Here is a 26341-nt window from a genome sequence, read left to right on the forward strand (position 1 = left end):
GGTAAGAAATCTTTTTTTTTCTTTTTTCTTTTTTTTGTTTAGCAAAACCTAATTTCCCATTTTTTTTCTGTCATCTTTTATGCAGAAGTTAGATTTAATGTGTAAAATTGTCTTCTTATTCAGCCACCGCACAGAACCACTTGAAAATGTGTGGTTGCTTGAGTGAAGCAAGGCATTAATGAACAGCTCATTCACCTTCACCAGCTATTATTAAACGTTTTTTTCTTTATTTCTGTATAGAACTCATGGCAGCATTACAGCATCACAACCTTCTGTTGCAGATGACATTGTCTGCATGAGAAATCTTGACCATGGAGAATTGGTAATTAAAACACATTTTTCTGTCAAATGTGTTGTTCACATCTCTCGGAATAATCAAACATTGCATAGCAAAGCTACTCTAAGTAAAACAACGTGTTGAAATATGTTATTCATGAATATCTGGCATTTTACCTCACTTCTTCTGTGGTGTCTTAAGTTACGTGTGGACGAGGGGGCCTACGAGGTGATCACCTCAGTATCTGCTAATGGCTGTTCGACTGGTAAGCTGCTTTTTGCTTTACACCTACCTGAATGTAGACTGATAGAGGATATGAACAGATTTCATACTGTGTACTACGTTGTGTGTACAATAAATATTTGTTCTTAGTTCATCTGCGGTTTTAGCTATTTGTTAGGTGTCTTTTTTAAAAGAGATTTATCAAGACAGTAAGTATTGTAGCTATATGTTTTTTTTTTTTAAGCTTTATAGTTTGTATAGTTAATCAGTTTAATAACCAAAACTTTTAGTAACGTTATTTCTTTCCTTACTTTTGCTCCATGAAAAAGAACGAACACAACATTAAACATAAAAGGGGCTTTTGTTTCCATAATATTGTATTGGCTTGTGATAAAGGCAGTTTTTTTTAATTAATGAAGACTTATTATAGATTTCTAAATTAGTGAAGCACAATGGCTGTCCAATTCATAACAATCATCAAGTAAATTACAATTTAGATTAGTTGTATTTACAGAAATCCTTCACATCTCCCTTCTATGTCTCTTTGTATTTGATACAGACAATAATATGTGGAAAATGACTGAAAATAAGTTAATTTAGTGTGCGGTTCTCTTTTACCTGCAGGCTCTGAGAAATTGAACAGACAAGAGCCTCAAAGTGAAAATGTAAGTAAGATAAGGAGCACAATAGCTGTAGTTTTTTTGGTGCTATGGATTTAAAAGGCTTTTACAGTTGCAGTCTTTCTTTACTAGTCTGACTTATACCATGTATACTGCACCATCTCAGAGGATCCAGCTGCATCAGCCCTGCAGGATATGGTTTACAGCGTCCTGCAGGCACGCTGAAACACAAACCTTTTCACAATGTGCAGCCAAGAAAGAAGACAGCCACAAGAGTGCTTTTCAAACAGTGTGTAGTTTCATAACCTGTCTTGTATTTCATGCTGTATATTGTATTGTGTAATCTAACAGGGAGCAAAATGCTTGTGAGGTCTGGTGTTGAAAGCCTTTGACACAACTGGAATCCTTCTTTCCAGTCTTAAAGACACCTGACATGAATGATGCAGTTCTAAACTGCTTTTAATAGGAGTTTCCAGCCATGTGCTATTTTTGGATCATTTTATTTTGAACATGTGGTAAAGATTGACAGTCATAACACCACTGATATTTGCATCTTTCATTGTTAGATTTCTTGTGTTAATACCAAAGGAAACATTTATATTGAACATATGTTGTATATCAACAAATTGTCCACTGCCTACATAAAATGTTGTCACTCAGTGTATCTGCAAAATGTTTTTTTGTCCAAGTATTGAATGTAAGTTTTCTTACAACATGTGATCCTGGTCATTACGGCATGATTCATGTTTTTTAAGCTTATGTTAGCAATTCCAAGTAGATGGTGATGTCAGATGTAGAGAAACATTGTGATCTCTGGTCTCTGTTGTCAAAGTCCTGTAATTTGAACGCTGATCATCTACCAGGACTTCCCTCCTTACTCTGCAGTAAAGATGTCCCACTTCCTTGTCTGGAAAAATGTTTTCACTGCATGTAAAGAAGATACGTTTCCTACAAACTGTATTCTAAGTTGCAAGTTCATTTAATATCTGTATTTTTTTTCCAATTGACATGATAAAAAAAAAAAGTTCAGCAATCATGGTGACAGTCACATCACCTTCACAGAGTACAGACTGAGTTACATCTTGACCTGTCACATTTAGGTAATTGATTCAACGGAGCTACGTGGTGAGGCCGCAGCAGAGCAGAGACCCTATAACCAAACACCTTTAAAAGGTGCATAAAAGCAGCTATCCCCCTGGTGGAGTGCGTGTACACCCCAGAGGATATCTGTCAGCTCTTACAGATGTTAGCATGCAAATAATCATTGTAACCTAGGGCATGGGGTGCATGGGGTGCATACTGCGATGTATCACCCCTCCTTTCTTTCTTTTTTTATTTTTGCAAATAAGCTACTCTGTGAAAAACAACAAGAGAGCAACAGAAATGATGAACAACTTATTTCAAATTAGTTAACGTGCACTGTTGCACGTGTGGTAAAAGTTAAAGCAGGTCTATGTAAAGCGTTTGTTTCCGTGGCCAGTTTGTATGACTCACTTCTGATCTTGTGGTTTTCCTGAGAACACAATGACACTAAATGAAGGTGAAAGTCAAAGTCCGATAGACTACTGTGTTCTGTACATTCACTTTATTCAGCTTCATCATGGCTAGACACCTGCTGCTCATCATTCTCTTCTGTGAGTTAAATCTCTTATCAGGTTCTTTCATTGTTGTTGTCGTCTATTACTTAATGTAGGCTATTTAGTTAATATTTTATTATATAGTTTATATAATCATTATTATTATTACACTTTTTGATCAGGCTGGTAGGACCAGTTTGAGTTTCAATTCTAACTTACTAACTGTCCAACAGATTCCTTTCAGGAGATCAACCTACAAGGTCAGTCTCAGTTTATTCTTGTTTTCACTGTATGGTCAGTAGCTATAATTTGACTATTTTTGTACAGTATATTCTAATTAATATTTGCTAATCGTGAATATTATTTGACAGATTAAGCTACTAAATCTCTAATGTAACATTCACCTGTAATTTCAGACCTTTCTCAACCTAAAGTGACCGTGAGTCCACCGATGATCACAGAGACAGACTCAGTCACACTGACCTGTCAGACTCCGCCATCTGTTATTGTGTCGCAGTGTGATTTCTACATTGCAAATCAGAAGACATCCAAAGATGTCTCCTGTGTGCTGACACTAACAGGCACTGAGCTGCTGAAGATGGCACATGTCACTTTACCTGCTGAAGTCGAAGTGAGATGTTTTTACACTGTACAGATTGGAGCTATTAATTCTATGTCAGCAGACAGTGATACAACCACCATCACTGTAAACAGTGAGTAACTAATTATAAATATATCATCAGAAAATGCTTTAAATGGATGCAAATATAGTTATTTCACCAAATACTTACTTACTTTTTCAGACCTTCTTCCACCTCAACTGAGAGTGAATCCATCAGTGATCACAGAGACAGATTCAGTCACATTAAACTGTCAGATTCCATCTTCTGTGTCTGTGACTGGCTGCTACTTTCGCATTTTAAGAGAAAAACCTGCCAAACGCTTTTCTTGTCTAAAGACACTGACAGGAAATGAACTGCTGTTGTTGATGCGTCAAAGCTCACCTGCTAGTGTTGAAGTGACATGTTTTTACCTTTCATCGCATCAATCTCCAGAGAGTAGTATGTCCTCCATCACCATACACTGTGAGTAAATATTACTGCTGTGAAGTAATGTAAGGATATCTAACTACAATATCGGTACAAACAACAAAGCTGCTCTTAACATGAGGGTGAGGTGTGAAGAAAATGTTCAGTGTGCATCAGACTTATTCATTTTAAAAAGAAATAGCATCACAGAATTTTCTACTTTGAAGAATATATCATCCATTTACTTTCTCCAACATATGTTTTCATTTTCAGCCCCTCCTCCTGAACTGAGCGTGAATCCACTAGTGACCACAGAGACAGACTCGGTCACACTGAACTGTCAGACTCCTTCATCGGTTTCTGTTGCTGAATGTTTTTTGTACTTCACAAGTCCAAAAACTGCCAAAGAAGTCTCTTGTCTGCACACAATGACAGGAACTGAGCTTCTGTCGATGACACATCAGAGTTCACCTGCTGAGGTTGAAGTAACATGTTATTACACTTTAAAGAACAAAGGACAATATCAATCACCACAAAGTAAAGTAATCCACATCAGCATCCAAAGTAAGTAACTACACTGCCATGCTCTTTATTCTTAGGTGCTGAATATATCGTCCATTTACTTTTTCCAACATGTGTTTTCATTTTCAGCCCCTCCTCCTGAACTGAGCGTGAATCCACCAGTGATCACAGAGACAGACTCAGTCACACTGACCTGTCAGACTCCTTCATCGGTTTCTGTCGCTGAATGTTTTTTGTACTTCACAAGTCCAAAAACTGCCAAAGAAGTCTCTTGTCTGCACACAATGACAGGAACTGAGCTTCTGTCGATGACACATCAGAGTTCACCTGCTAAGGTTGAAGTAACATGTTATTACACTTTAAAGAACAAAGGACAATATCGATCACCACAAAGTAAAGTAATCCACATCAGCATCCAAAGTAAGTAACTACACTGCAATGCTCTTTATTCTTAGGTGCTGACCTCCCCTCCCCCCACCCCCCCCAAAAAAAAGGAAAGGAAAGAAAAACTGTTTTAACAAACTGTTCCCATTAAAACCTCATCTATACCAAGAGGTGACGTACGTTTGACAGTTTGATAATTTGTTGAACTAGCTTTATGTCCAGGTCCTTGCTGTTCTGAGTATTGATAGATTTAACTACACTTTGTATTACACATTACACATTGACCTCAGATGACACAGAAAATGTTAATGCTGAATGACAAAGCTGAATTTTAGATGTAAAATGTGGTGATTATGGTATTGTAGGAAAGGACTAATTACTGCTGAAAATTCTCTGAAATCAGGTCCTCATGAAAGAATAACGACCATCACCCAGATAACGCCAACTTCCAATGACACAATAGGTAAGTCATGCATTTAAACAACGACCCATTACATTATTGCTTTTCAATTACTGTGTTTGTCATTTTCAATTAATTCATGTAATCTGATGTTAATGCTGAATGACTAAGCTAAATCTTAAAAGCAAAATGTGGTGACTCTGGAATTGTTGGATGGGACTAATTACTGCTGCACCTCATCTGAATTCAGTTCTTTGTGAAATAGCTGTGTAAGAGAGCGCACAAATAACTGATGTATCCTAAATATTTACTTATTTCTGGTCATATACAATGTACAACTGACAGACTCAAATCGTCGTCTTTTCATTTCGAAATTTTTGAACTAGAGTCCACCATGACCCAGACGACACTAAGTCCATGTGAGACCACAGGTGGGACATTCACTGAAACTAAAATCTATGACATTATGGTTTATCAATCACTGTGTTTGTTACTTTTGAAACATTATTCTTTAAAATCACCTGGTCTTGATGTCAGGACACCACAGTTAGTTACCACTGTCAGTTCACTCACTACTTCCTATACATCGGTGAAATCAGCATCAGGTGACACAATTACTTACTTTCCTGATGAGTCAGACTGATATATCAAAACATTTTAAAACAAGTGTCTGGCTTATTTTGTGTCTACAGGTAGTTCGACCTCTGCTTTGCTTCCTGTGACCACGCTGAAGCCAACTTCACGTTAGTAAAATGTCTTTATACACACACCACATATTGTAAATAGTTGGCTACTAAACTAAATTTATCATTTAGTGCCCAGTTTTGCTATCTGTAGGCCATTTGACATCCTCGGCAAAATGTTCACCTCAGCCAGTACCCTGGTTATCTCAGAAATGGAGGATTACATGGTAGATGTCCCTGTGACAGCACTCGTCGTGTTGTATTTGTATGTTAATACAATCAATTAACCCACTTTGGAAAATTAAAATATCTAACATGTCCTTAACTAGTACAATAATCTATTACATTTATTACAACCTCCTTTACAAAGTAAATTAGGTTGTAGTAAATGTAGCTTGTAGATGGTAGAGATAATGTATGTGTAACAAATTCTCTTTTGTTTTGACTCTGTGGGAAGTGAAACTGACACTCATTTGTGGTGTTGGTTTTTCCAAAACAGAACTGTCGAAGTGGAAGTTGCTTGTTGCCGCGCCTGCTTGTGGAGCAACTGTGGGTATCATTGTACTGGGAGTTGCACTTGTCTGTGCCAAAAGAAGAAGTGGTAAGGACTGTAATGATGCACGTGACCCATACAGTTTGAAAGGGATTTTTTTTATGTGCATGTACACTAGTGGCGTTAAGAATTTAATTATAATCGTTCTCATCAAAACAAGATCGATATGCTCTCATGATTGAAATCAGTATTTCATAATTTTCATCCAACGCACCAAGCAGTGGTAGAGACGAACTAAATACATATACTCAAGTGTTGTACTAAAGTATATTTTCAGAATTTCACTTTAATCTTTCTATTTGATTCTCCTCAATAGTTTTACTTCACTACACTTCAGTGACGATAACAATTTTGCACAATTGATGATATAACAGGCTTTTAAAATCCAACACAACAAATGAAACAAATCTGTTTGTCTTCTGATGTCTTACTACCAAATAGTGATTTTTCCTTTCTAAACCTTTCATATGATATCATTTAGACAAATGTTAAAATGATCCAGTATCTCACATCCAAAAACTGAAAACAGATTTTTGTATCAGAACTCAGTTTTTTCTCTCCCTGTTATCATCTGACGAACCCTCAGATTTATCTGCTGTCCCTGTGTATAAAACTATGTAAAGTAGTTAAAACGCACTCCACCTTAAGCAGCTATACCAGTAACATGCTGCGGGAGGAACCAAACCAGTACTTTTACATTATTAGTTTAACTACATTTTGCTGCTATACTTATATACTCCTACTTCAGTAGGATTTTTATTGCAGGACTACAGCTACTATTGGAGTATTTTTGCATTGCTGTGTCAACCGTCAACACATATAGTTTCAAACACAATCTTTTAACATACTTGTTTATAATTATGATAGTTATAATATAATGTGTAATCAAATGATGGAAATTATTTCGACAATAGCATTGAGAATATTTTGTTGGTTTGTAAATGCAAACACATCAAAAACATCCTCTGAGCACAGTTTATAGAAGTTATAGCCGCTTAAGGTGACAACATGACAACCCTTAAAGGATCATTCAGGCTTGCTGAGCTCAGTGGTTACTGGTTGGCTTTTAAATACTTTTTATTTTTTGCATTTTTTTTAGGAAAACGTTTTCACAACAGGTAAGAAATTGTTTTGTTTTTTTAATCCTTTTTAGCAAAAGTTCTGTGACTCAGTGTGTTACTCTTTTTGATACAGCCTTTTTACTTGAGGGAGCTGTTCAGTGATGTTTGTTCTCCTGTTCAAGCCTGAGCAGAATTTCTGGTGCAGTGCATTGTTTGATTGTTGAGCTGATCCAGATTTTCAAGGGAGTAATCACGTAACTTTCTAAAAGGTTTTTAGGGAATGAAATGTATGTTCTGCAGTTTCAATAACAAGGAAACACTGTATATTGATTTTATTTCTTCATTTCCATATAGATCACAGGCCAATGTTACGGGTAATGTACACATTAACATCAGAGTGTTATTCATACATACTGTATTCAGTACTGTTACACTCATTTTCTTGTACATTGAGCTGCGTTTTGCCTTCTGTTGTAGGTGACTTTGTGTGCATGGTTGATCGTGGACAATTGGTAATCTAAAATAATCAAGTATCTATACTTTGCAAAGCTCTCCAGAGTGAATTCATGTTTTAAAAGTCATTGATAAATTCCTCTCATTAACTCATTCTCTCCTCTTCTTGAAAAAGTTACCTGCAGGTAATGCTGAAATGTACACTGGTGGTGACTGTCCTGCTGGTGAGCTGTTGTTTTCTCTTCAATCTAACAGGAAGAATAAAGCTCTTGTCAAACAAATTTCCAGATTTATGTAGGCCTATTTTGAAAATAATAGAGGACATCTGCTGTAGTATGACAAATACCCTTAATTTAATTAGCTTTCATGTCATTTGGTAAGCAAAGCATTAAATGATGTTGTTGCGATTCCTTAGCTTGGTATTACCTGGCCCAAATTCCCTGGATGAATATATGAGTCTGGCCACACTCCATTGAGGATTATTTCTAGTCATAGCATCCTAATGAGCGTGGACCTCGGGTTTGTTTTGAAACTATTGAAGCAGCTGTTGACCAATCATCATGGACCACAAACTCTACTGGCACTGCCATTGTTGGAATTACTTCAACACTATCGCATTTAGCCACCCACACTGGTCTCTGATTGGTCAACCATCCAGGGTGGCTGGACAAACCTTCAAATGGGTTTCCAGACAAAAATCACAGTTAAGACTGACGCTGTCAGCTTTCCCACCTTAAAAATGACTCAAAAACAAAAACGACAATACAAAACATTATTTTAGTGTATCAACACTTGACTTAGTGTCAAAAAAGAGCTGTGATTTTTATTTTATATGAACAAACAATGTGATAACAAACTTGATGAAAACTCCTCATCTTAATGTCTGGATCTCTCTTACTTGCAGGGTTTAAGCAACTAAATAGACGGGGGCCTCAAAACGAGGATGTAAATGTAAGTGTCAGTATTAAATATGTTTGCTATATATAGTAGATGCTTCAGATTTTAAGAGCTTTTACTGCCTTTTTCTTCTCTAGCCTGACATATACCATGTGTACTCCACCATCCTTGAGGAGCCAGCTGCATCCGACCAGAAGGACTTTACGTACAGCACGATACAGACACAGTGTAACACAACATTTTAATACATCAGAAAAAGCACATGAGCATAAATAACTATTATGAATTCCAATCATATGTACAAGGCTGGAACTGAAACACTTTAATTATCTAGATATACTTTTATTATTTTTTAAGGAATGCCACATGGATTACATCTGTATTTAAATTTTATAATGGAAGGTTGAAAGCTGCAGACTGTTTTAGTACCAATTGAAGTTTCTCATAAAGAGATCACTACTTTTCCATACACCATCCACTCCTGGCAACACAAGCATGATCAATGTGTTTATGGTTTATGTTCAGTCAACTCAAACAAAGTTAATGTTGGATTGTGGATGTATTTAAAGTCAACTCTGACTTTCATCATGAAACTGGAGACTTTCCCTTTGGCGAATCTTGATTTAGTCATTTAGCAGCCTCACCAAACATTATATGGGATGCAGCACACAAACCCTGGTCTCTGGTGTCAAACTCCTGTGTTTTGTATGCACCTTCATTCACTTGGACACCCTCACTGGGACTTCTGTAAACATTTCACTTTCCCTAGGCTGGAACAAATGTCGTCAGAGTGTTATCCAGGTAACAACTGTGTTTTCTCCAAAATGTGTTTTCTAACATGAGTGGCTCGTAACAACCACAACTTCCTTCCTTTCATTTTTTAAATTTTACATATTGTACATACCTGTTACAGATAATCTTGAAATTAAAAACAGTCATGACTGCTGAAGGCTGCAATGTCTTTTTCTACAGCATGGAAAGTAAAAAGCAAAGTAGATGCTGAGTGTTAAATGGCCAGAAACTATGGCTTGAAATGAATGCCAGAGTTTTTTTGTGTGTGCTGAAGAGGGAATTACCTGTTTTCTTTTTTGTGTGCATTAATATCTGTGATATCATTCTTGATAATACTACCAGGTGGTGCCAAAGTAGGACATATTTGGATGCAACACTAAATGGCTTTGGATTTACTGAAATACAAACAATGATAAACACCAGTGCGGAATAATTCTGGAGAAACATGTTCCAAATCAACTCAGAATAACTATACAGGGATGCAAAATGACTGCAAACAGATGCAAAATGACTAGGAACAACACGGCTGCTTTCAGTTTGGATGTGTTGGTCTTATGTTGGAGGGGTGGGGGGCCTGTGTGTCATAAAATATATCTGGCATCTTTTGTCTCTGATTAGCTCAACAAAAATTTTTAATGTTTGGATTATCTGTTCTCTACATCATCAGCTCTGCCATATTTAGATAAACGAGCCAATGTGGGAAAAATATAACAAAAACTGAAAATGACAAAAAAATAAAACAACAACCCGTTATTTTTAGATAACGGGTTAAGATTTGAAATAAATTACATCTAAATATAAAACATACTCTAAGCCTTACACAACTCGACCACATGTGCTTTTTCGCTTGTCTAATAGTATCATTGCTTTCTGTAGTTTTCCTGAGAATAAGAGTATAACGTAAATAACGTGTGAATGTCAACGTCAGATAGGTTTAGTCTTTGGAGGATTTCTTCAAAGTCACAGTATTGAGCTTCATCATGACTGGACTGCTGCTGTTTGTCATCCTCATCTGTAAGTTAAACCTCTGATCTTTTCCTCATGAATGGTGTCCCTTACACACCTAATTAGGAAAACTTAGGAACGTATGTATTATTATCTGCAGGATATATTGACACACTTTTACATTAGATTGACAGAATACCACCTTAGTTTTAATCATTGATTAGTTATTATTGCATCAATTTCAATTCTTAACTCCAATTCAATCTTCAATTTAAACTGTTGCTTCTCCAACAGATTCTTTTTTCGAGATCGAAGTAAAAGGTTGGTCCCTGAGCCGAATATTTGTTTTCATGATCACCTGTATAGCAATTATACATATTAAATACACGTGTTAATCTCTAACTTTTCAGCCCTTCTTCCACCGAAACTGACAGTTAGTAGGTCGGTGATCACAGAGACAGAGTCAGTCACATTGAGCTGTGAGGCACCACCATCTGTTTCTGTGTCTAAGTGTCATTTGTACACTCTAAGTGGAGGAACTGAGAGAGACGTCTCCTGTCAGAACACACTGACAGGAACTGAACTGCTGGAAATGGCAAATCGCAGATCGCCTGCTGAGATTAAAATTAACTGTTTATACAGAGTACAGCAGCCTGAAGAGTTATGGTCTCCATACAGTGACATATTTTCCATCACTGTACAAAGTAAGTGACTTTACTCACATTTACTAATGTTATCATATCTTGATACAGAATCAGCACAAATAAATGTACTGCATTTTAAGTTAATTTTAAGTGTGTAAGAGCGCCAGATTTTATCATAAAAATACATTTATTTTTATTACTGTTGCTGAATCCCACCGCAGGGCTGCATAATGCTATTCAATTTATCTTTAGAATGTGTTCAAATACATTTTCAAATGCTTCATTTTCAGCTCCTCTTCCTCCTGAACTCGCAGTGAATCCACCAGTGGTCACAGAAATAGACTCTGTCACACTGAACTGCCAGACTCCGCCATCTGTTTCTGTGTCTCAGTGTCATTTCTACACTTTAAGTGGAGGAACTGTGAGAGAGTTCCCCTGTCAGAACACACTGACAGGAACTGAGCTGTTGGCGATTGCAAATCTCAGCTCACCTGCTGAGGTTAAAGTGAACTGTTATTACATTGTCAAACATCCATCTCCATACAGTAACCTGTTCTCCATCACCATTCAGCGTGAGCGACTGTTACTTTCATCTATTGATATTATTATATCTTGATACAGTATCAGAACAAGATCAATTTCATAATATGATATTCATGTTTGAATTTGTTTTAGGCACAAACCAAAAAGAAGAAAGAACAACGTATGTGACAACCTTCTTTCCAAGTGAAATGTCACCCACTGGCAGAGGTGATGCAAGTATCCTAGTATTTATTGGTTTGATTAATTGTTTTTAGATGCCTGAAAATTTGATATAACCCATTTACTTATTTATATTACATATTACAATATCAAATCCTATGATGAACAACACAATTATTTTAAGTTAGTTTTAAATTTGACAAATGTGGTATTATGTCACACTGTGATGTCACAGAAATTGTGACCAACATCACAGAGGATGAGTTCCCATTTTAATCTGACGTCAGAGTCATGTCATTTACAGTAAAATGACTGTATGCCTGACTGCCAACACTTTGTATTCTCATGTTGAATGAGCATTGCTCCTTTTCAGTCTTTTTCATGTGTTCACAACTAAATTCAGACAGTAACTTTGTACCAAGAGGAAAGCAATTTCATTTCCCCTATTATTAATGTGATGTACAGTTGTATTGGTGGTACTGGAGATAAAACACTTGCACACTGCAAATATCATCCATCTAAGAAACATGTGTTTGGCCTCTGTTGTTCAAAAGCAGATACAGTAATTACTGCTGCACCTTATCTGAATTCAGTTCTTTGTGAAATAACTGTGTAAGAGAGCACACAAATAACTGATGTATCCTGAATATTTACTTATTTCTGGTCATATACAACGTACAACTGACAGACTCAAATCGTCGTCTTTTAATGTCAAAATTTTTGAACTGGAGTCCACCATGACCCAGACGACGCCAACAAAATGTGAGACCACAGGTAGGACATTCACTGAAACTAAAATCGATGACATTATTGTTTATCAATCACTGTGTTTGTTACTTTTGAAACATTATTCTTTAAAACCACCAGGTCTTGATGTCAGGACACCACAGTTAGTTACCGCTGTCAGTTCACTCACTACTTCCTATACATCGGTGAAATCAGCATCAGGTGACACAATTACTTACTTTCCTGATGAGTCACACTGATATATCAAAACATTTTAAAACAAGTGTCTGGCTTATTTTGTGTCTACAGGTAGTTCGACCTCTGCTTTGCTTCCTGTGACCACACTGAACCCAACTTCACGTTAGTAAAATGTCTTTATACACACACCACATATTGTAAATAGTTGGCTACTAAACTAAATTCATCATTTAGTGGCCAGTTTTGCTATCTGTAGACCATTTGACATCCTCGGCAAAATGTTCACCTCAGCCAGTACCCTGGTTATCTCAGAAATGGAGGATTACATGGTAGATGTCCCTGTGACAGCACTCGTCTTTGTCATTTTCAATGTATTCACGTAATGTGATGTTAATGCGGACTGACTTTGAGACTGCTAAGGTGAGAAAGCTAAGTGAACACCATTTACCATTTAAACTGTTATTAATAAAATTAATAAAAAAGACCCAAATTGACTTTTTATTTGATAATTTAATTTACAAAGATTTACAAAAGATGGAGTCTATATACAACATTTTTCCAAACCATTTACATTTTTTACAACCAATTCAAACCTCTTTCGGATCTCCAGCCGCAGTTCAGTTGAAAATTCCCTTCCTCAATAAAATCCAAATTTTTCATCAGGAGTATCATATTAAAGGAACTCTTAAGCATTTGAAATAATGTGTCTTCACCTCTGAATTTTCAGCTCTTCCTCCAGCGAAACTGACAGTGAATTCATCAGTGATCACAGAGACAGACTCAGTTACATTGAGCTGTCAGGCTCCATCTTATGTTTCCGTGGTTTGGTGTTATTTCTACATTGTGAACGGAAAAACGTTTGAAACGTTCTCCTGTCTGACGACACTGACAGGAACTCAGCTGTTGTTGATGTCACATCAGACTTTACCTGCTAAAGTTGAACTGAAATGTTTTCACACTGTAAAGTATGGAGATACAAATTCTCCATCTCCACATAGTGACATATGACACCTGGCGCCGCGCTAGTGGCAGCCTGGTGCAGCAGCTCCCCCCTGCTGTAGTGAAGAAATTTCCCCTCGGGGATTAATAAAGTGTATAAAATAAAAAAAATAAAAAATATCCTCCATCAACATATGAAGTGAGTGTAAATTTCTCATGCTTGGACTTGTTATCAGATGGTGTGCAAGATAACTGAAGTTAAAATGTCACTGGTGAGGTGAGGTGTTGGGTGTGAAATTGTTGCTACACAGCTAACATGTACTGTACTTTGTTGCAGACCAGCTCATTATATTTAATGACTTTTTATTCATCTTCATGTAGGTCTAAAACCACAGATGACTCTTCACTATGATGTAGACGGAGTTCTCTTGATTCGCTCTCTGCCTGGATCTGTGAAACATGATACAACATGTAACCTGTACTTTGGAGAAGGAAGTCATCCAGTTGAAACAACAACGATGAGGAAGAAAAGGATCTCCAAGAAACAGTGGTTCTGCCTGTTCACTGTCACACTTGAGGATTTTCAGAGATTTCCACATTCAGTTCAACAAAAGGAGGTCAGCTGTGATTACAGTTCAGAAAGTGAACCCAACTCTTTGTCTCCTCGTAGTGATGGATACAGTTTAACTGGTGAGTCAAAGATGCTGATTGACTTTACAAAATATGTGATACAACACTTCTTTGACGTTAATGAAAATGACTAAAATAACTGCTACTAAATGGGCAAATTAATGAATCACAGTCTGCATTGACATTTGAACCAGACTTCATTTGCATATCAGTTGAAATCTTTGTTAGACTCTATGACATCAGAATTAAGATGTCTGTTCAGTTTATTTTGTTTCAGACTCTGGGTCTATTTAAGAAAGGATCAAGTTAACAGAACAATATTTGTGGTTCTAAGAACAGCGATGGCCAAAAGGAGGTTGTTGTCGGAGTAGATTGAGTGGACGGTACAACAGCACTGTCATGCTGCCTACATCTTTGTTTTGGTTTGAATTACCACCAAGATTACAGCCATGCTAGCAGCTCCTTGTACTTAGGCAGAGTCAAGATTGGATCTGTCAGCATGCAAACATTTTCAGCATCCTAGTTTCGTATGTTATCATATTACAAGCTACTTAGCAGAACGTGCAGCTGCGTTTGACAAGAATATTATTCGTTCATGAATATCTCTCCAACAAACACTTGAATCACAGTTGTGGGTCGACTATCAAGTTCAATTGCCACAGAAATGTTCATGGCATTGCTAAAAAAAACATCTAAATCTGTTTAACTTTGCAGTTCTGTGAAACCAAAAATCAGGTAACAGAATTACTAATGTTACATTTTTCATTAGTAAATCACAAATTATCCAGTCAAGACCATAAAACATGTAACAAGTCACACATTGCTCTTCCTTAGACACTGTGCATCAGGACATATCATTTGATATAAGATGATGTCTACAACATTAAAATGCCACATGTCACCTTTGATTTGAGAAGGTTTGCATCAATATAACTGTTAGAGATAAAGCCATTTAACACAGACTCTCCAATTTGCAAGTGTTCCAAAGTAACATGACACTTCATGTTTTTTTGGGCAGCTGGGTCTCGTTTCATTGATAGTTTAGGAACAACAGAGGATTTGGCTCAAAGTTGAGTGAAAGTTTACAGTTGCTGTTGATGACAATTTTATAGGTGAGATTCTTCTGACCCTATCGAAAACGCGAAGATGTATTGCTGTGAATGTTTTTAATGTTTCTGGCTATTACTGTAGATCATACATTCAAGCCTGGCACTGATGCTGGCTTGTTGCCTGAACATCCCAAAAATCCAGCAACAGGTGAGCAAAAAGCTGCATGCTAATATTATTTTTAGCAAAGAATTCTTTTTTTCAACTGTTTCCTGGGAATTTTATTTTATATATTGTTTTGTTATTTGGCATGTACTTTATCATGTTTTTTTGAGCAACATGTTATTTTTTGGAGAATGTGAAGAACCAAAATTATACAATTTTACTGTTAAAAGTTGTCACCCTAGTGGATAGTTGACAAATACAGAATGTTTCTGTTGGTTTGAACAGTATTTCTTGCTCTTCAGTGTCACAGTAAAACATGCTCCTCCTTAACCTGAATTTAATGATTCATTCTTTTTGAAAGTTTATTTAAACATTAAATTCATATGAGTGTCAGTCATCAGTTTTTTTGTTTGTTATTTGGTGGTCCATGCACTGGAAAAAGTACGGTGGGAGCAAACAATCACACTGCTTTTGTATTAATAGTAAAACTTGTTTGTGGCCTTCAAACAGAAGCATCGGTGTGGAAGTCTGCAGTAGCTGTGGCTGGTTTCGTGACACTTGTTGTCATCTTACTGGTACTGGCACGTTTCATCAAAAGGAGAACTGGTGAGAACTATGTCAATTTACATATCAAGTAAAGCTATTTTTCAATATGCACATACATATTATGTTTATATTACTGAAATTGAGATTTGAGGAAGTTGGTTTCCTGCAAAAGGGTCTGCTGTTTCAAGAAGCTCTCACTGAATCCGAGCTTGTCAGTTTATTATGTCTCTGCTGTGCACCTCTGTTAACATGATTGAATATTACTGGTCACACATCTGTTAATGAGCCAGTGATCGTAAAACAAATTTAATGCCATTCAGCCAACACGAGCATGACTTCTGTGCTCTGCCTGACACTTCTCTCTCACTATTTGTTTTTGTCAAGAAAGTTGTACCATGGATATTCCTTTTGTATTTGCTCATTAAAAATGTAATGAGTTGTATTTTGTTTTTGTTTTAGCCGACAGGACTGATTTGGTAAGTTTAAACAACAGCAGAGTGGTGTCACCACTTTTGCTTTTAACAGGTTTTTCTTCACACCATCATTATTCTTTCTTCAATAAGACTACATTCTTACTGTCTCCTCTATCTAACATAGAAAAAAAATATTTGCAGGCTTGTTTTGATGAAACCCGCAGTATACGTCACCTATGAGTGCAACATTGGTAAGCTGCGTTTGTATTTCTGAAGGAAACGGTTCAATAAATCGCCTTATAATAACAACGTCACGACAACTAATACGAATATTTGTCTTCTCACCGAAGTGTGGTGGAATTTTGTTGTTGTTGTTTACAATTGTTACATTACTAGATTTGTCAGTCAGAAAGTAAGATTTTCATGAAATATGTTTCTATCATGGAAGGAAGAAATTTCCTTTTTATATCAAACAGTTAAACAGAGCTTGGCTAATGTTGTGATATTACGACACATCTTGACAAGAGATTGTTGTGCACCTCCTGTAGATGAGCAACTGTTAGGACAACGAATGTTAATTAGCCACACGGTGGCGCAAGTTCTACTGAAAAGAAAAGTGTTTGTGTAGACATACTTGAACATGTCATTAAAGGTATTATCATAAAATGTGTTAATTTAACCTCAATTGTGGGGAGTTCATTCATGTCTGATTTTCTCTGTCATAGGCTGACAACAGTTGGATCTGCCCTGAGAGATACAGTGCATCGCGCTCCAAAGTCATTTGGAAATACAAGTGTTGTTTTTCTTGCAGCTTATTCACTCTGCTTAGTCACGTGCTGATTAATTGATTATTCATTTATATCCTTATCATATGTTATAATGTTTTAAATAGTAAAACTTCAAACACAACTGATAAAACTGTCATTATTTTCAAAAGTTAAACTTCAGTTTCATCATTAGTTTCATGCTGTACTTAACACAAATACATGTTTCTAATAAAGTGCTTTACAGAAACGGAGTGATCCATGCATGTGCTTTACATTTACATAATTTAACACACTTATACAGAATAACTACTAACAAATAACTACAAAACAACATTTAATCCACAATAACTCAATGAAAAGAGTGAAGTGTGTGCGTGTGTGTATGTGTGTGTGTGTGTGTGTGTGTGTATACACAATGGTGAGAAGCTGAAACATCTAATATATTTTAAACCTACCGTATCTTTGTTCAGAGGTAAACCTCCACATTTCCATTCGTTCTAAATAAAACACATTTCCAACAACTGAACTTTGACCACGTTTCTGTATCTTGTTTGGGTGATTCAGTTCTGACACTTTCTGTGGTTTTCCTGTGAACAAGTTCTGCAAAATGAACCTTTAGTACATCAAAGTTCAAGTAGCCAGACACTCAAGTATCTTCTTTGCAAGGTTCTCGATGTCTTTGTATTGAGCTTCATCATGGCTGGACGCCTGTTGATTGTCATCCTCATGTGTAAGTTACAATTCTTGTATATATTTGTTTGCTTTTTCACGGAAATGCATGTTTACACTTGCAAACGCTATGTGACTGCATGAATCAAAAACTAGTTTCTACTCTGAGACAAAGTACATCTTGATCTTTGAGTTTGATCATTTTTAATGAGCTATTATCTCATGTATTTATTTTGTTATCATATTTTCATTCCAACAGGTTATTTTCAGGAGCTTCAAGTCCAAGGTCAGTGAATAATCTTAATACATTTCAGCAGTCCTTCTATACTGTTATCACTGGTGTATTAGCTTATAACATGCTAGTAATTGACTACTTTTACACTTACATTTTTCTTCACTTCCTCAATAAAATCCAAATTTTTCATCAGGACTATCATATTAAAGGAACTATTAAGCATTTTAAATAATGTGTCTTCACCTCTGAATTTTCAGCTCTTCCTCCAGCGAAACTGACAGTGAATTCATCAGTGATCACAGAGACAGACTCAGTTACATTGAGCTGTCAGGCTCCATCTTATGTTTCTGTGGTTCGGTGTTATTTCTACATTGTGAACAGAAAAACGTTTGAAACGTTCTCCTGTCTGACGACACTGACAGGAACTCGGCTGTTGTTGATGTCACATCAGACTTTACGTGCTAAAGTTGAACTGAAATGTTTTTACACTGTAACGTATGGAGATACAAATTCTCCATCTCCACACAGTGACATATCCTCCATCAACATATGTAGTGAGTGTACTTTTCTCATGCTTGGACTTGTTATCAGATGGTGTGCAAGATAACTAAAGTTAAAATGTCACTGGTGGGATGAGGTGTTAGGTGTGAAATTGTTGCTACACAGCTAACATGTATTGTACTTTGTTGCAGACCGGCCCATTATATTTAATGACTTTTTATTCATCTTCATGTAGGTCTAAAACCACAGATGAGTGTTCACCATGATGGAGACGGAGTTCTCTTGACTTGCTCTCTGCCTGGATCTGTGAAACATGATACAACATGTAACCTGTACTTTGGAGAAGGAAGTCGTCCAGTTGACACAACAACCATAAGGAAGAAAATGAGCTCCAAGAAACAGTGGTTCTGCCTGTTCACTGTCACACTTGAGGATTTTCAGAGATTTCTACATTCAGTTCAACAAAAGGAGGCCAGCTGTGATTACAGTTCGGAAAGTGAACCCAACTCTTTGTCTCCTCGTAGTGATGGATACAGTTTAACTGGTGAGTCAAAGATGCTGATTGACTTTACAAAATATGTGATACAACACTTCTTTGACGTTAATGAAAATGACTAAAATAACTGCTACTAAATGGGCAAATTAATGAATCACAGTCTGCATTGACATTTGAACCAGACTTCATTTGCATATCGTTGAAATCTTTGTTCAACTCTATGATATCAGAATTAAGATGTCTGTTCAGTTTATTTTGTTTCAGACTCTGGGTCTATTTAAGAAAGGATCAAGTTAACGGAACAATATTTCTGGTTCTAAGAACAGCGATGGCCAAAAGGAGGTTGTGGTCGGAGTAGATTGAGCAGACGGTACAACAGCACTGTCATGCTGCCTACAGCTTTGTTTTGGTTTGAATTACCACCAAGATTACAGCCATGCCAGCAGCTCCTTGTACTTAGTCAGAGTCAAGATTGGATCTGTCAGCATGCAAACATTTTCAGCATCCTAGTTTCGTATGTTATCATATTACAAGCTAATTAGCAGAACGTGCAGCTGCAGTTGACAAGAATATTATTCATTCATGAATATCTCTCCAAAATTTTACAAAACTCCACCAAACACTTGGATCACAGTTGTGGGTCGACTATCAAGTTCAATTGCCACAGAAATGTTCATGGCATTGCTAAAAAACGTCTAAATCTGTTTAAGTATTTGCACAAATGACAATATTAGCACAAATGTCAATCTATTTGCACGCAAATTATTTTCATTGATATCCTTTACCTGTAGATATTTTGAAAAGAGAATCAATCATGACCAGAACAAAGTCAGCATCAACCATGAGCACAGGTAAGACATGGCGTATATTTTCACGTACTTTTAAAGCCCTAAACGGTGGGCACTGCGTCTCAAAAGGATGTCCTCCCACACAGATATTACTATATATTGATGTAAACTGAATGTGCTGACTTACAGAGCCTAAAGAGCAAAAAATAATTAAAAATGTCTTGAGATTTATCTCATATTGCTGCCTGTTCAAGTGATGCACAAACACACCATCTCTGACAGTTATTCACACAAGAAACTTAAAAGTCTAATCTATCCTTTATGAACAGAGTCACACAGATTGACGCCTTTCTGGACATTTACTACAACCACAGGTCGGACATAACAAATATTTAAAGAATATCAAGAACTTCATAAAAAAGTATTTACCATGATTTATAACAGGTCATACAATTAGCTGGCCTCATGCTTCCACTCCTGTATTTCCTGTAAAAAAAAAAAAATAAAAATAAAAATCAGGTTATGTATATATTTATATAATCTTTACGTGAGTGTCACCTGGTGAAAATGACTTTTTAAAAATTGTTTTTTGTCGCATTTTATACCTTTATTACGTAGAGAAAGGAAGAAGATGATAACAAATGAGCAAGAAAGATTATCTCAGAAACTTACAAATATTTTTGACATATGTTCTATTTTGATGTTTATATCATATTTTTTTTGTTTTTAAGGATCAGTTACTGCTAATCTCAGTCCAACAACTGATATGACCTCTGCTGTCAAACAAACTGAGAATGACAATTTTATAGGTGAGATTCTTCTGACCCTATCGCAACCGAAAAGATTTATTGCTGTGAATGTTTTTAATGTTTCTGGCTATTACAGTAGATCAGACATTCAAGTCTGGCACTGATGCTGGCTTGTTGCCTGAACATCCCAAAAATCCAGGAACAGGTGAGCAAAAAGCTGCATGCTAATATTATTTTTAGCAAAGAATTATTTTTGTCAACTGTTTCCTGGGAATTTTATTTAATATATTGTTTTTTTACTTGGCATGTTCTTTATCACGTTTTTTTGAGCAACATGTTATTTTTTACAGAATGTGAAGAACCAAAATTGTTGCTTAAAACTATGGCGTACATCTAAACAGCAACTTATCACACATGACGTCTATAAAGGATTTAAAAAGTTTTTTGTGCGTTTCTGCTGCAGAGTCGACTGTTCGCACGCCCACTGTTTGCAGTCCGACCACTTCTGTGAAACCAGAATCAGGTAACAGAATTACTAATGTTAAATTTTTCATTAGTAAATCACAAATTATGCAGTCAAGACCATACAACATATGACAAGTCACACATTGCTCTTCCTTAGACACTGTGCATCAGGACATATCATTTGATATAAGATGATGTCTTCAACATTAAAATGCCACGTGTCGCCTTTGATTTGAGAAGGTTTGCATCAATATAACTGTTAGAGATAAAGCCATTTAACACAGACTCTCCAATTTGCAAGTGTTCCAAAGTAACATGACACTTCATGTTTTTTTGGGCAGCTGGGTCTTGTTTCATTGATAGTTTAGGAACAACAGAGGATTTGGCTCAAAGTTGAGTGAAAGTTTACAGTTGCTTTTATATTGAGGTGAAGTTGTGTGTCAGTACAAGGAGTAAAGAACTGACCAAGTAGAGACTTTTCAAAGTTAGCTGGTTTCTACAAATCTGCCACCCAGTTCATTCTGAAAAAATAGGTGTACACAGAAAAACTGGAAAATAACAAAATACCTCTTAGACCAGGAAGAACAAGTTGTATGGGTGATCAGAAAATAATTAGCACAGTGGAAAAAAAACTCTTCATGACACGTTTTTTTGAACAACATGTTATTTTTTTGCAGAATGTGAAGAACCAAAATTATACAATTTTACTGTTAAAAGTTGTCACCCCAGTGGATAGTTGACAAATACAGAATGTTTCTGTTGGTCTGAACAGTATTTCTTGCTCTTCAGTGTCACAGTAAAACATGCTCCCCTTTAATCTGAATTTAATGATTCATTCTTTCTGAAAGTTTATTTAAACATTAAATTCATATGAGTGTCAGTCATGAGTTTTTTTGTTTGTTATTTGGTGGTCCATGCACTGGAAAAAGTACAGTGGGAGCAAACAATCACACTGCTTTTGTATTAATAGTAAAACTTGTTTGTGGCCTTCAAACAGAAGCATCGGTGTGGAAGTCTGCAGTAGCTGTGGCTGGTTTCGTGACACTTGTTGTCATCTTACTGGTCCTGGCACGTTTCATCAAAAGGAGAACTGGTGAGAACTATATCAATTTACATATCAAGTAAAGCTATTTTTCAATATGCACATACATATTATGTTTATATTACTGAAATTGAGATTTGAGGAAGGTGGTTTCCTGCAAAAGGGTCTGCTGTTTTAAGAAGCTCTCACTGAATCCAAGTTCGTCAGTTTATTATTTCTCTGCTGTGCACCTCTGTTAACATGATTGAATATTACTGGTCACACAGCTGTTAATGAGCCAGTGATTGTAAAGCAAATGTAATGCCATTCAGCCAACATGAGCATGACTTCTGTGCTCTGCCTGAAACTTGTCTTTCGCTATTTGTTTTTGTCCAGAAAGTTGTACTTACAAGAGGTAAGAAATCTTCTTTTTTCTTTTTTTTGTTTAGCAAAAGCTAGTTTCCCATTTTTTTTCTGTCATCTTTTATGCAGAAGTTAGCTTTAATGTGTAAAATTTTCTTATTCAGCCACCGCACAGAACCACTTGAAAATGTGTGATTGCTTGAGTGAAGCAGGACATTAATGAACATCTCATTTACCTTCACCAGCTATTATTACACATTTTTTTCTTTATTTCTGAATAGAACTCATGGCAGCATTACAGCATCACAACCTTCTGTTGCAGATGACGTTGTCTGCATGAGAAATCTTGACCATGGAGAATTGGTAATTAAAACACATTTTTCTGTCAAATGTGTTGTTCACATCTCTCGGAATAATCAAACATTGCATAGCAAAGCTACTCTAAGTAAAACAACGTGTTGAAATATGGTATTCATGAATATCTGGCATCTTACCTCACTTCTTCTGTGGTGTTTTAAGTTACGTGAGGACGAGGGGGCCTACGAGGTGATCACCTCAGTATCTGCTAATGGCTGTTCGACTGGTAAGCTGCTTTTTGTTTTACACCTACCTGAATGTAGACTGATAGAGGATATGAACAGATTTCATACTGTGTAGTACGTTGTGTGTACAATAAATATTTGTTCTTAGTTCATCTGCGGTTTTAGCTATTTGTTAGCTGTCTTTTTTAAAAGAGATTTATCAAGACAGTAAGTATTGTAGCTGTATGGTTGTTTTTTTTTTTTTTAAATTTTTATAGTTTATATAGTTATACAGTTTAAACACCAAAACTTTTAGTAACGTTATTTCTTTCTTTCCTTCTGCTCCATGAAAAAGAACAAACACAACATGAAACACAAAAGGGGCTTTTGTTTCCATAATATTGTATTGGCTTGTGATAAATGACGTTTTTTAATTAATGAAGACTTTTTATAGATTTCTAAATTAGTGAAGCACAATGGCTGTCCAATTCATAACAATCATCAAGTCAACTACACTTTAGATTAGTTGTATTTACAGAAATCCTTCACATCTCTCTTCTATGTCTCTTTGTATTTGATACAGACAATAATATGTGGAAAATGACTGAAAATAAGTTAATTTAGTGTGCGGTTCTCTTTTACCTGCAGGCTCTGAGAAATTGAACAGACAAGCGCCTCAAAGTGAAAATGTAAGTAAGATAAGGAGCACAATAGGTGTAGTTTTTTTTGGTGCTATAGATTTAAAAGGCTTTTACATTTGCAGTCTTTCTTTTCTAGTCTGACTTATACCATGTATACTGCACCATCTCAGAGGATCCAGCTGCATCAGCCCTGCAGGATATGGTTTACAGCATCCTGCAGGCACACTGAAACACAAACTTTTTCACAATGTGCAGCCAAGAAAGAAAACAGCCACAAGAGTGCTTTTCAAACAGTGTGTAGTTTCATAACCTGTCTTGTATTTCATGCTGTATATTGTATTGTGTAATCTAACAGGGAGCAAAATGCTTGTGAGGTCTGGTGTTGAAAGCCTTTGACACAACTGGAATCCTTCTTTCCAGTCTTAAAGACACCTGACATGAATGATGCAGTTCTCAACTGCTTTTAATAGGAGTTTCCAGCCTTGTGCTATTTTTTGATCATTTTATTTTGAACATGTGGTAAAGATTGACAGTCATAACACCACTGATATTTGCATCTTTTATTGTTAGATTTATTGTGTTAATACCAAAGGAAACATTTATATTGAACATATGTTGTATATCAACAAATTGTCCACTGCCTACATAAAATGTTGTCACTCAGTGTATCTGCAAAATGTTTTTCTGTCCAAGTATTTAATGTAAGTTTTCTTACACCATGTGATCCTGGTCATTACGGCATGATTCATGTTTTTTAAGCTTATGTTAGCAATTCCAAGTAGATGGTGATGTAAGATGTCGAGAAACATTGTGATCTCTGGTCTCTGTTGTCAAAGTGCTGTAATTTGAACGCTGATCATCTACCAGGACTTCCCTCCTTACTCTGCAGTAAAGATGTCCCACTTCCTTGTCTGGAAAAATGTTTTCACTGCATGTAAAGAAGATACGTTTCCTACAAACTGTATTCTAAGTTGCAAGTTCATTTAATATCTATATTTTTTTTCCAATTGACATGATACAAAAAAAAGTTCAGCAATCATGGTGACAGTTACATCACCTTCACAGAGTACAGACTGAGTTACATCTTGACCTGTCACATTTAGGTAATTGACTCAACGGAGCTATGTGGTGAGGCCGCAGCAGAGCAGAGACCCTGTAACCAAACACCTTTAAAAGTTGCATAAAAGCAGCTATCCCCCTGGTGGAGTGCGTATACACCCCAGAGGATATCTGTCAGCTCTTACAGATGTTAGTATGCAAATAATCATTGTAACCCAGGGCATGGGGTGCATGGGGTGCATACTGCAATGTATCACCCCTCCTTTCTTTCTTTTTTTATTTTTGCAAATAAGCTACTCTGTGAAAAACAAGAGAGCAACAGAAATGATGAACAACTTATTTTAAATTAGTTAACGTGCACTGTTGCACGTGTGGTAAAAGTTAAAGCAAGTCTATGTAAAGCGTTTGTTTCCGTGGCCAGTTTGTGTGACTCACTTCTGATCTTGTGGTTTTCCTGAGAACACAATGACACTAAATGAAGGTGTAGGTCAAAGTCCGATAGACTACTGTGTTCTGTACATTCACATTATTCAGCTTCATCATGGCTAGAAACCTGCTGCTCATCATTCTCTTCTGTGAGTTAAACCTCTTATCAGGTTCTTTCATTGTTGTTGTCGTCTATTACTTAATGTAGGCTATTTAGTTAATATTTTATTGTATAGTTTATATAATCATTATTATTATTACACTTTTTGATCAGGCTGGTAGGACCAGTTTGAGTTTCAATTCTAACTTACTAACTGTCCAACAGATTCCTTTCAGGAGATCAACCTACAAGGTCAGTCTCAGTTTATTCTTGTTTTCACTGTATGGTCAGTAGCTATAATTTGACTATTTTTGTACAGTATATTCTAATTAATATTTGCTAATCGTGAATATTATTTGACAGATTAAGCTACTAAATCTCTAATGTAACATTCACCTGTAATTTCAGACCTTTCTCAACCTAAAGTGACCGTGAGTCCACCGATGATCACAGAGACAGACTCAGTCACACTGACCTGTCAGACTCCGCCATCTGTTATTGTGTCGCAGTGTGATTTCTACATTGCAAATCAGAAGGCATCCAAAGATGTCTCCTGTGTGCTGACACTAACAGGCACTGAGCTGCTGAAGATGGCACATGTCACTTTACCTGCTGAAGTCGAAGTGAGATGTTTTTACACTGTACAGATTGGAGCTATTAATTCTATGTCAGCAGACAGTGATACAACCACCATCACTGTAAACAGTGAGTAACTAATTATAAATATATCATCAGAAAATGCTTTAAATGGATGCAAATATAGTTATTTCACCAAATACTTACTTACTTTTTCAGACCTTCTTCCACCTCAACTGAGAGTGAATCCACCAGTGATCACAGAGACAGATTCAGTCACATTAAACTGTCAGATTCCATCTTCTGTGTCTGTGACTGGCTGCTACTTTCGCATTTTAAGAGAAAAACCTGCCAAACTCTTCTCTTGTCTAAAGACACTGACAGGAAATGAACTGCTGTCGTTGATGCGTAAAAGCTCACCTGCTAGTGTTGAAGTGACATGTTTTTACCTTTCATCGCATCAATCTCCAGAGAGTAGTATGTCCTCCATCACCATACACTGTGAGTAAATATTACTGCTGTGAAGTAATGTAAGGATAT

At 36.4% G+C, this 26341-nt stretch overlaps 2 protein-coding genes across 3 annotated transcripts; both read left to right on the top strand.

Annotated features, from left to right (window-relative positions):
* The first annotated feature begins 3588 nt into the window (after nt 1-3588).
* On the top strand, nt 3589-9626 carry LOC138194348 (transcription initiation factor TFIID subunit 12-like). 2 transcript variants are annotated; one of them, XM_069143031.1, is made up of 13 exons: nt 3589-3781; nt 3998-4288; nt 4376-4666; nt 5034-5093; nt 5417-5461; nt 5723-5773; nt 6213-6314; nt 7366-7384; nt 7682-7701; nt 7805-7839; nt 7956-8004; nt 8685-8731; nt 8815-9626. In XM_069143031.1, the coding sequence occupies exons 1-13, from the start codon at nt 3685-3687 to the stop codon at nt 8920-8922; spliced, it is 1215 nt and encodes a 404-aa protein (XP_068999132.1). In that variant the 5' UTR covers nt 3589-3684; the 3' UTR covers nt 8923-9626. The 2 variants fall into 2 exon arrangements, with proteins under 2 accessions (XP_068999132.1, XP_068999124.1); XM_069143023.1 differs by having other exon boundaries at nt 3589-4288.
* Nucleotides 9627-11030: 1404 nt separating this feature from the next.
* LOC138194325 (uncharacterized) lies at nt 11031-25715 on the top strand. Its single transcript, XM_069142970.1, has 19 exons — nt 11031-11118; nt 11349-11630; nt 11734-12534; nt 12628-12708; nt 12796-12846; nt 14005-14313; nt 15445-15510; nt 15976-16071; nt 20210-20254; nt 20612-20689; nt 20766-20834; nt 21093-21152; nt 22092-22187; nt 22512-22530; nt 22760-22841; nt 22998-23061; nt 23648-23688; nt 25451-25477; nt 25634-25715. Exons 3-19 carry the CDS (start codon nt 12396-12398, stop codon nt 25652-25654), a joined length of 1344 nt encoding a protein of 447 aa, XP_068999071.1. The 5' UTR covers nt 11031-11118; nt 11349-11630; nt 11734-12395; the 3' UTR covers nt 25655-25715.
* The last annotated feature ends 626 nt before the right edge of the window (nt 25716-26341 follow it).

This window comes from Embiotoca jacksoni, unplaced genomic scaffold (genome assembly GCF_022577435.1).
Source record: "Embiotoca jacksoni isolate LCO1_2020_lvr unplaced genomic scaffold, fEmbJac1.0.p SCAF_1, whole genome shotgun sequence".
Classification (NCBI taxonomy): Eukaryota; Metazoa; Chordata; class Actinopteri; family Embiotocidae; genus Embiotoca; species Embiotoca jacksoni.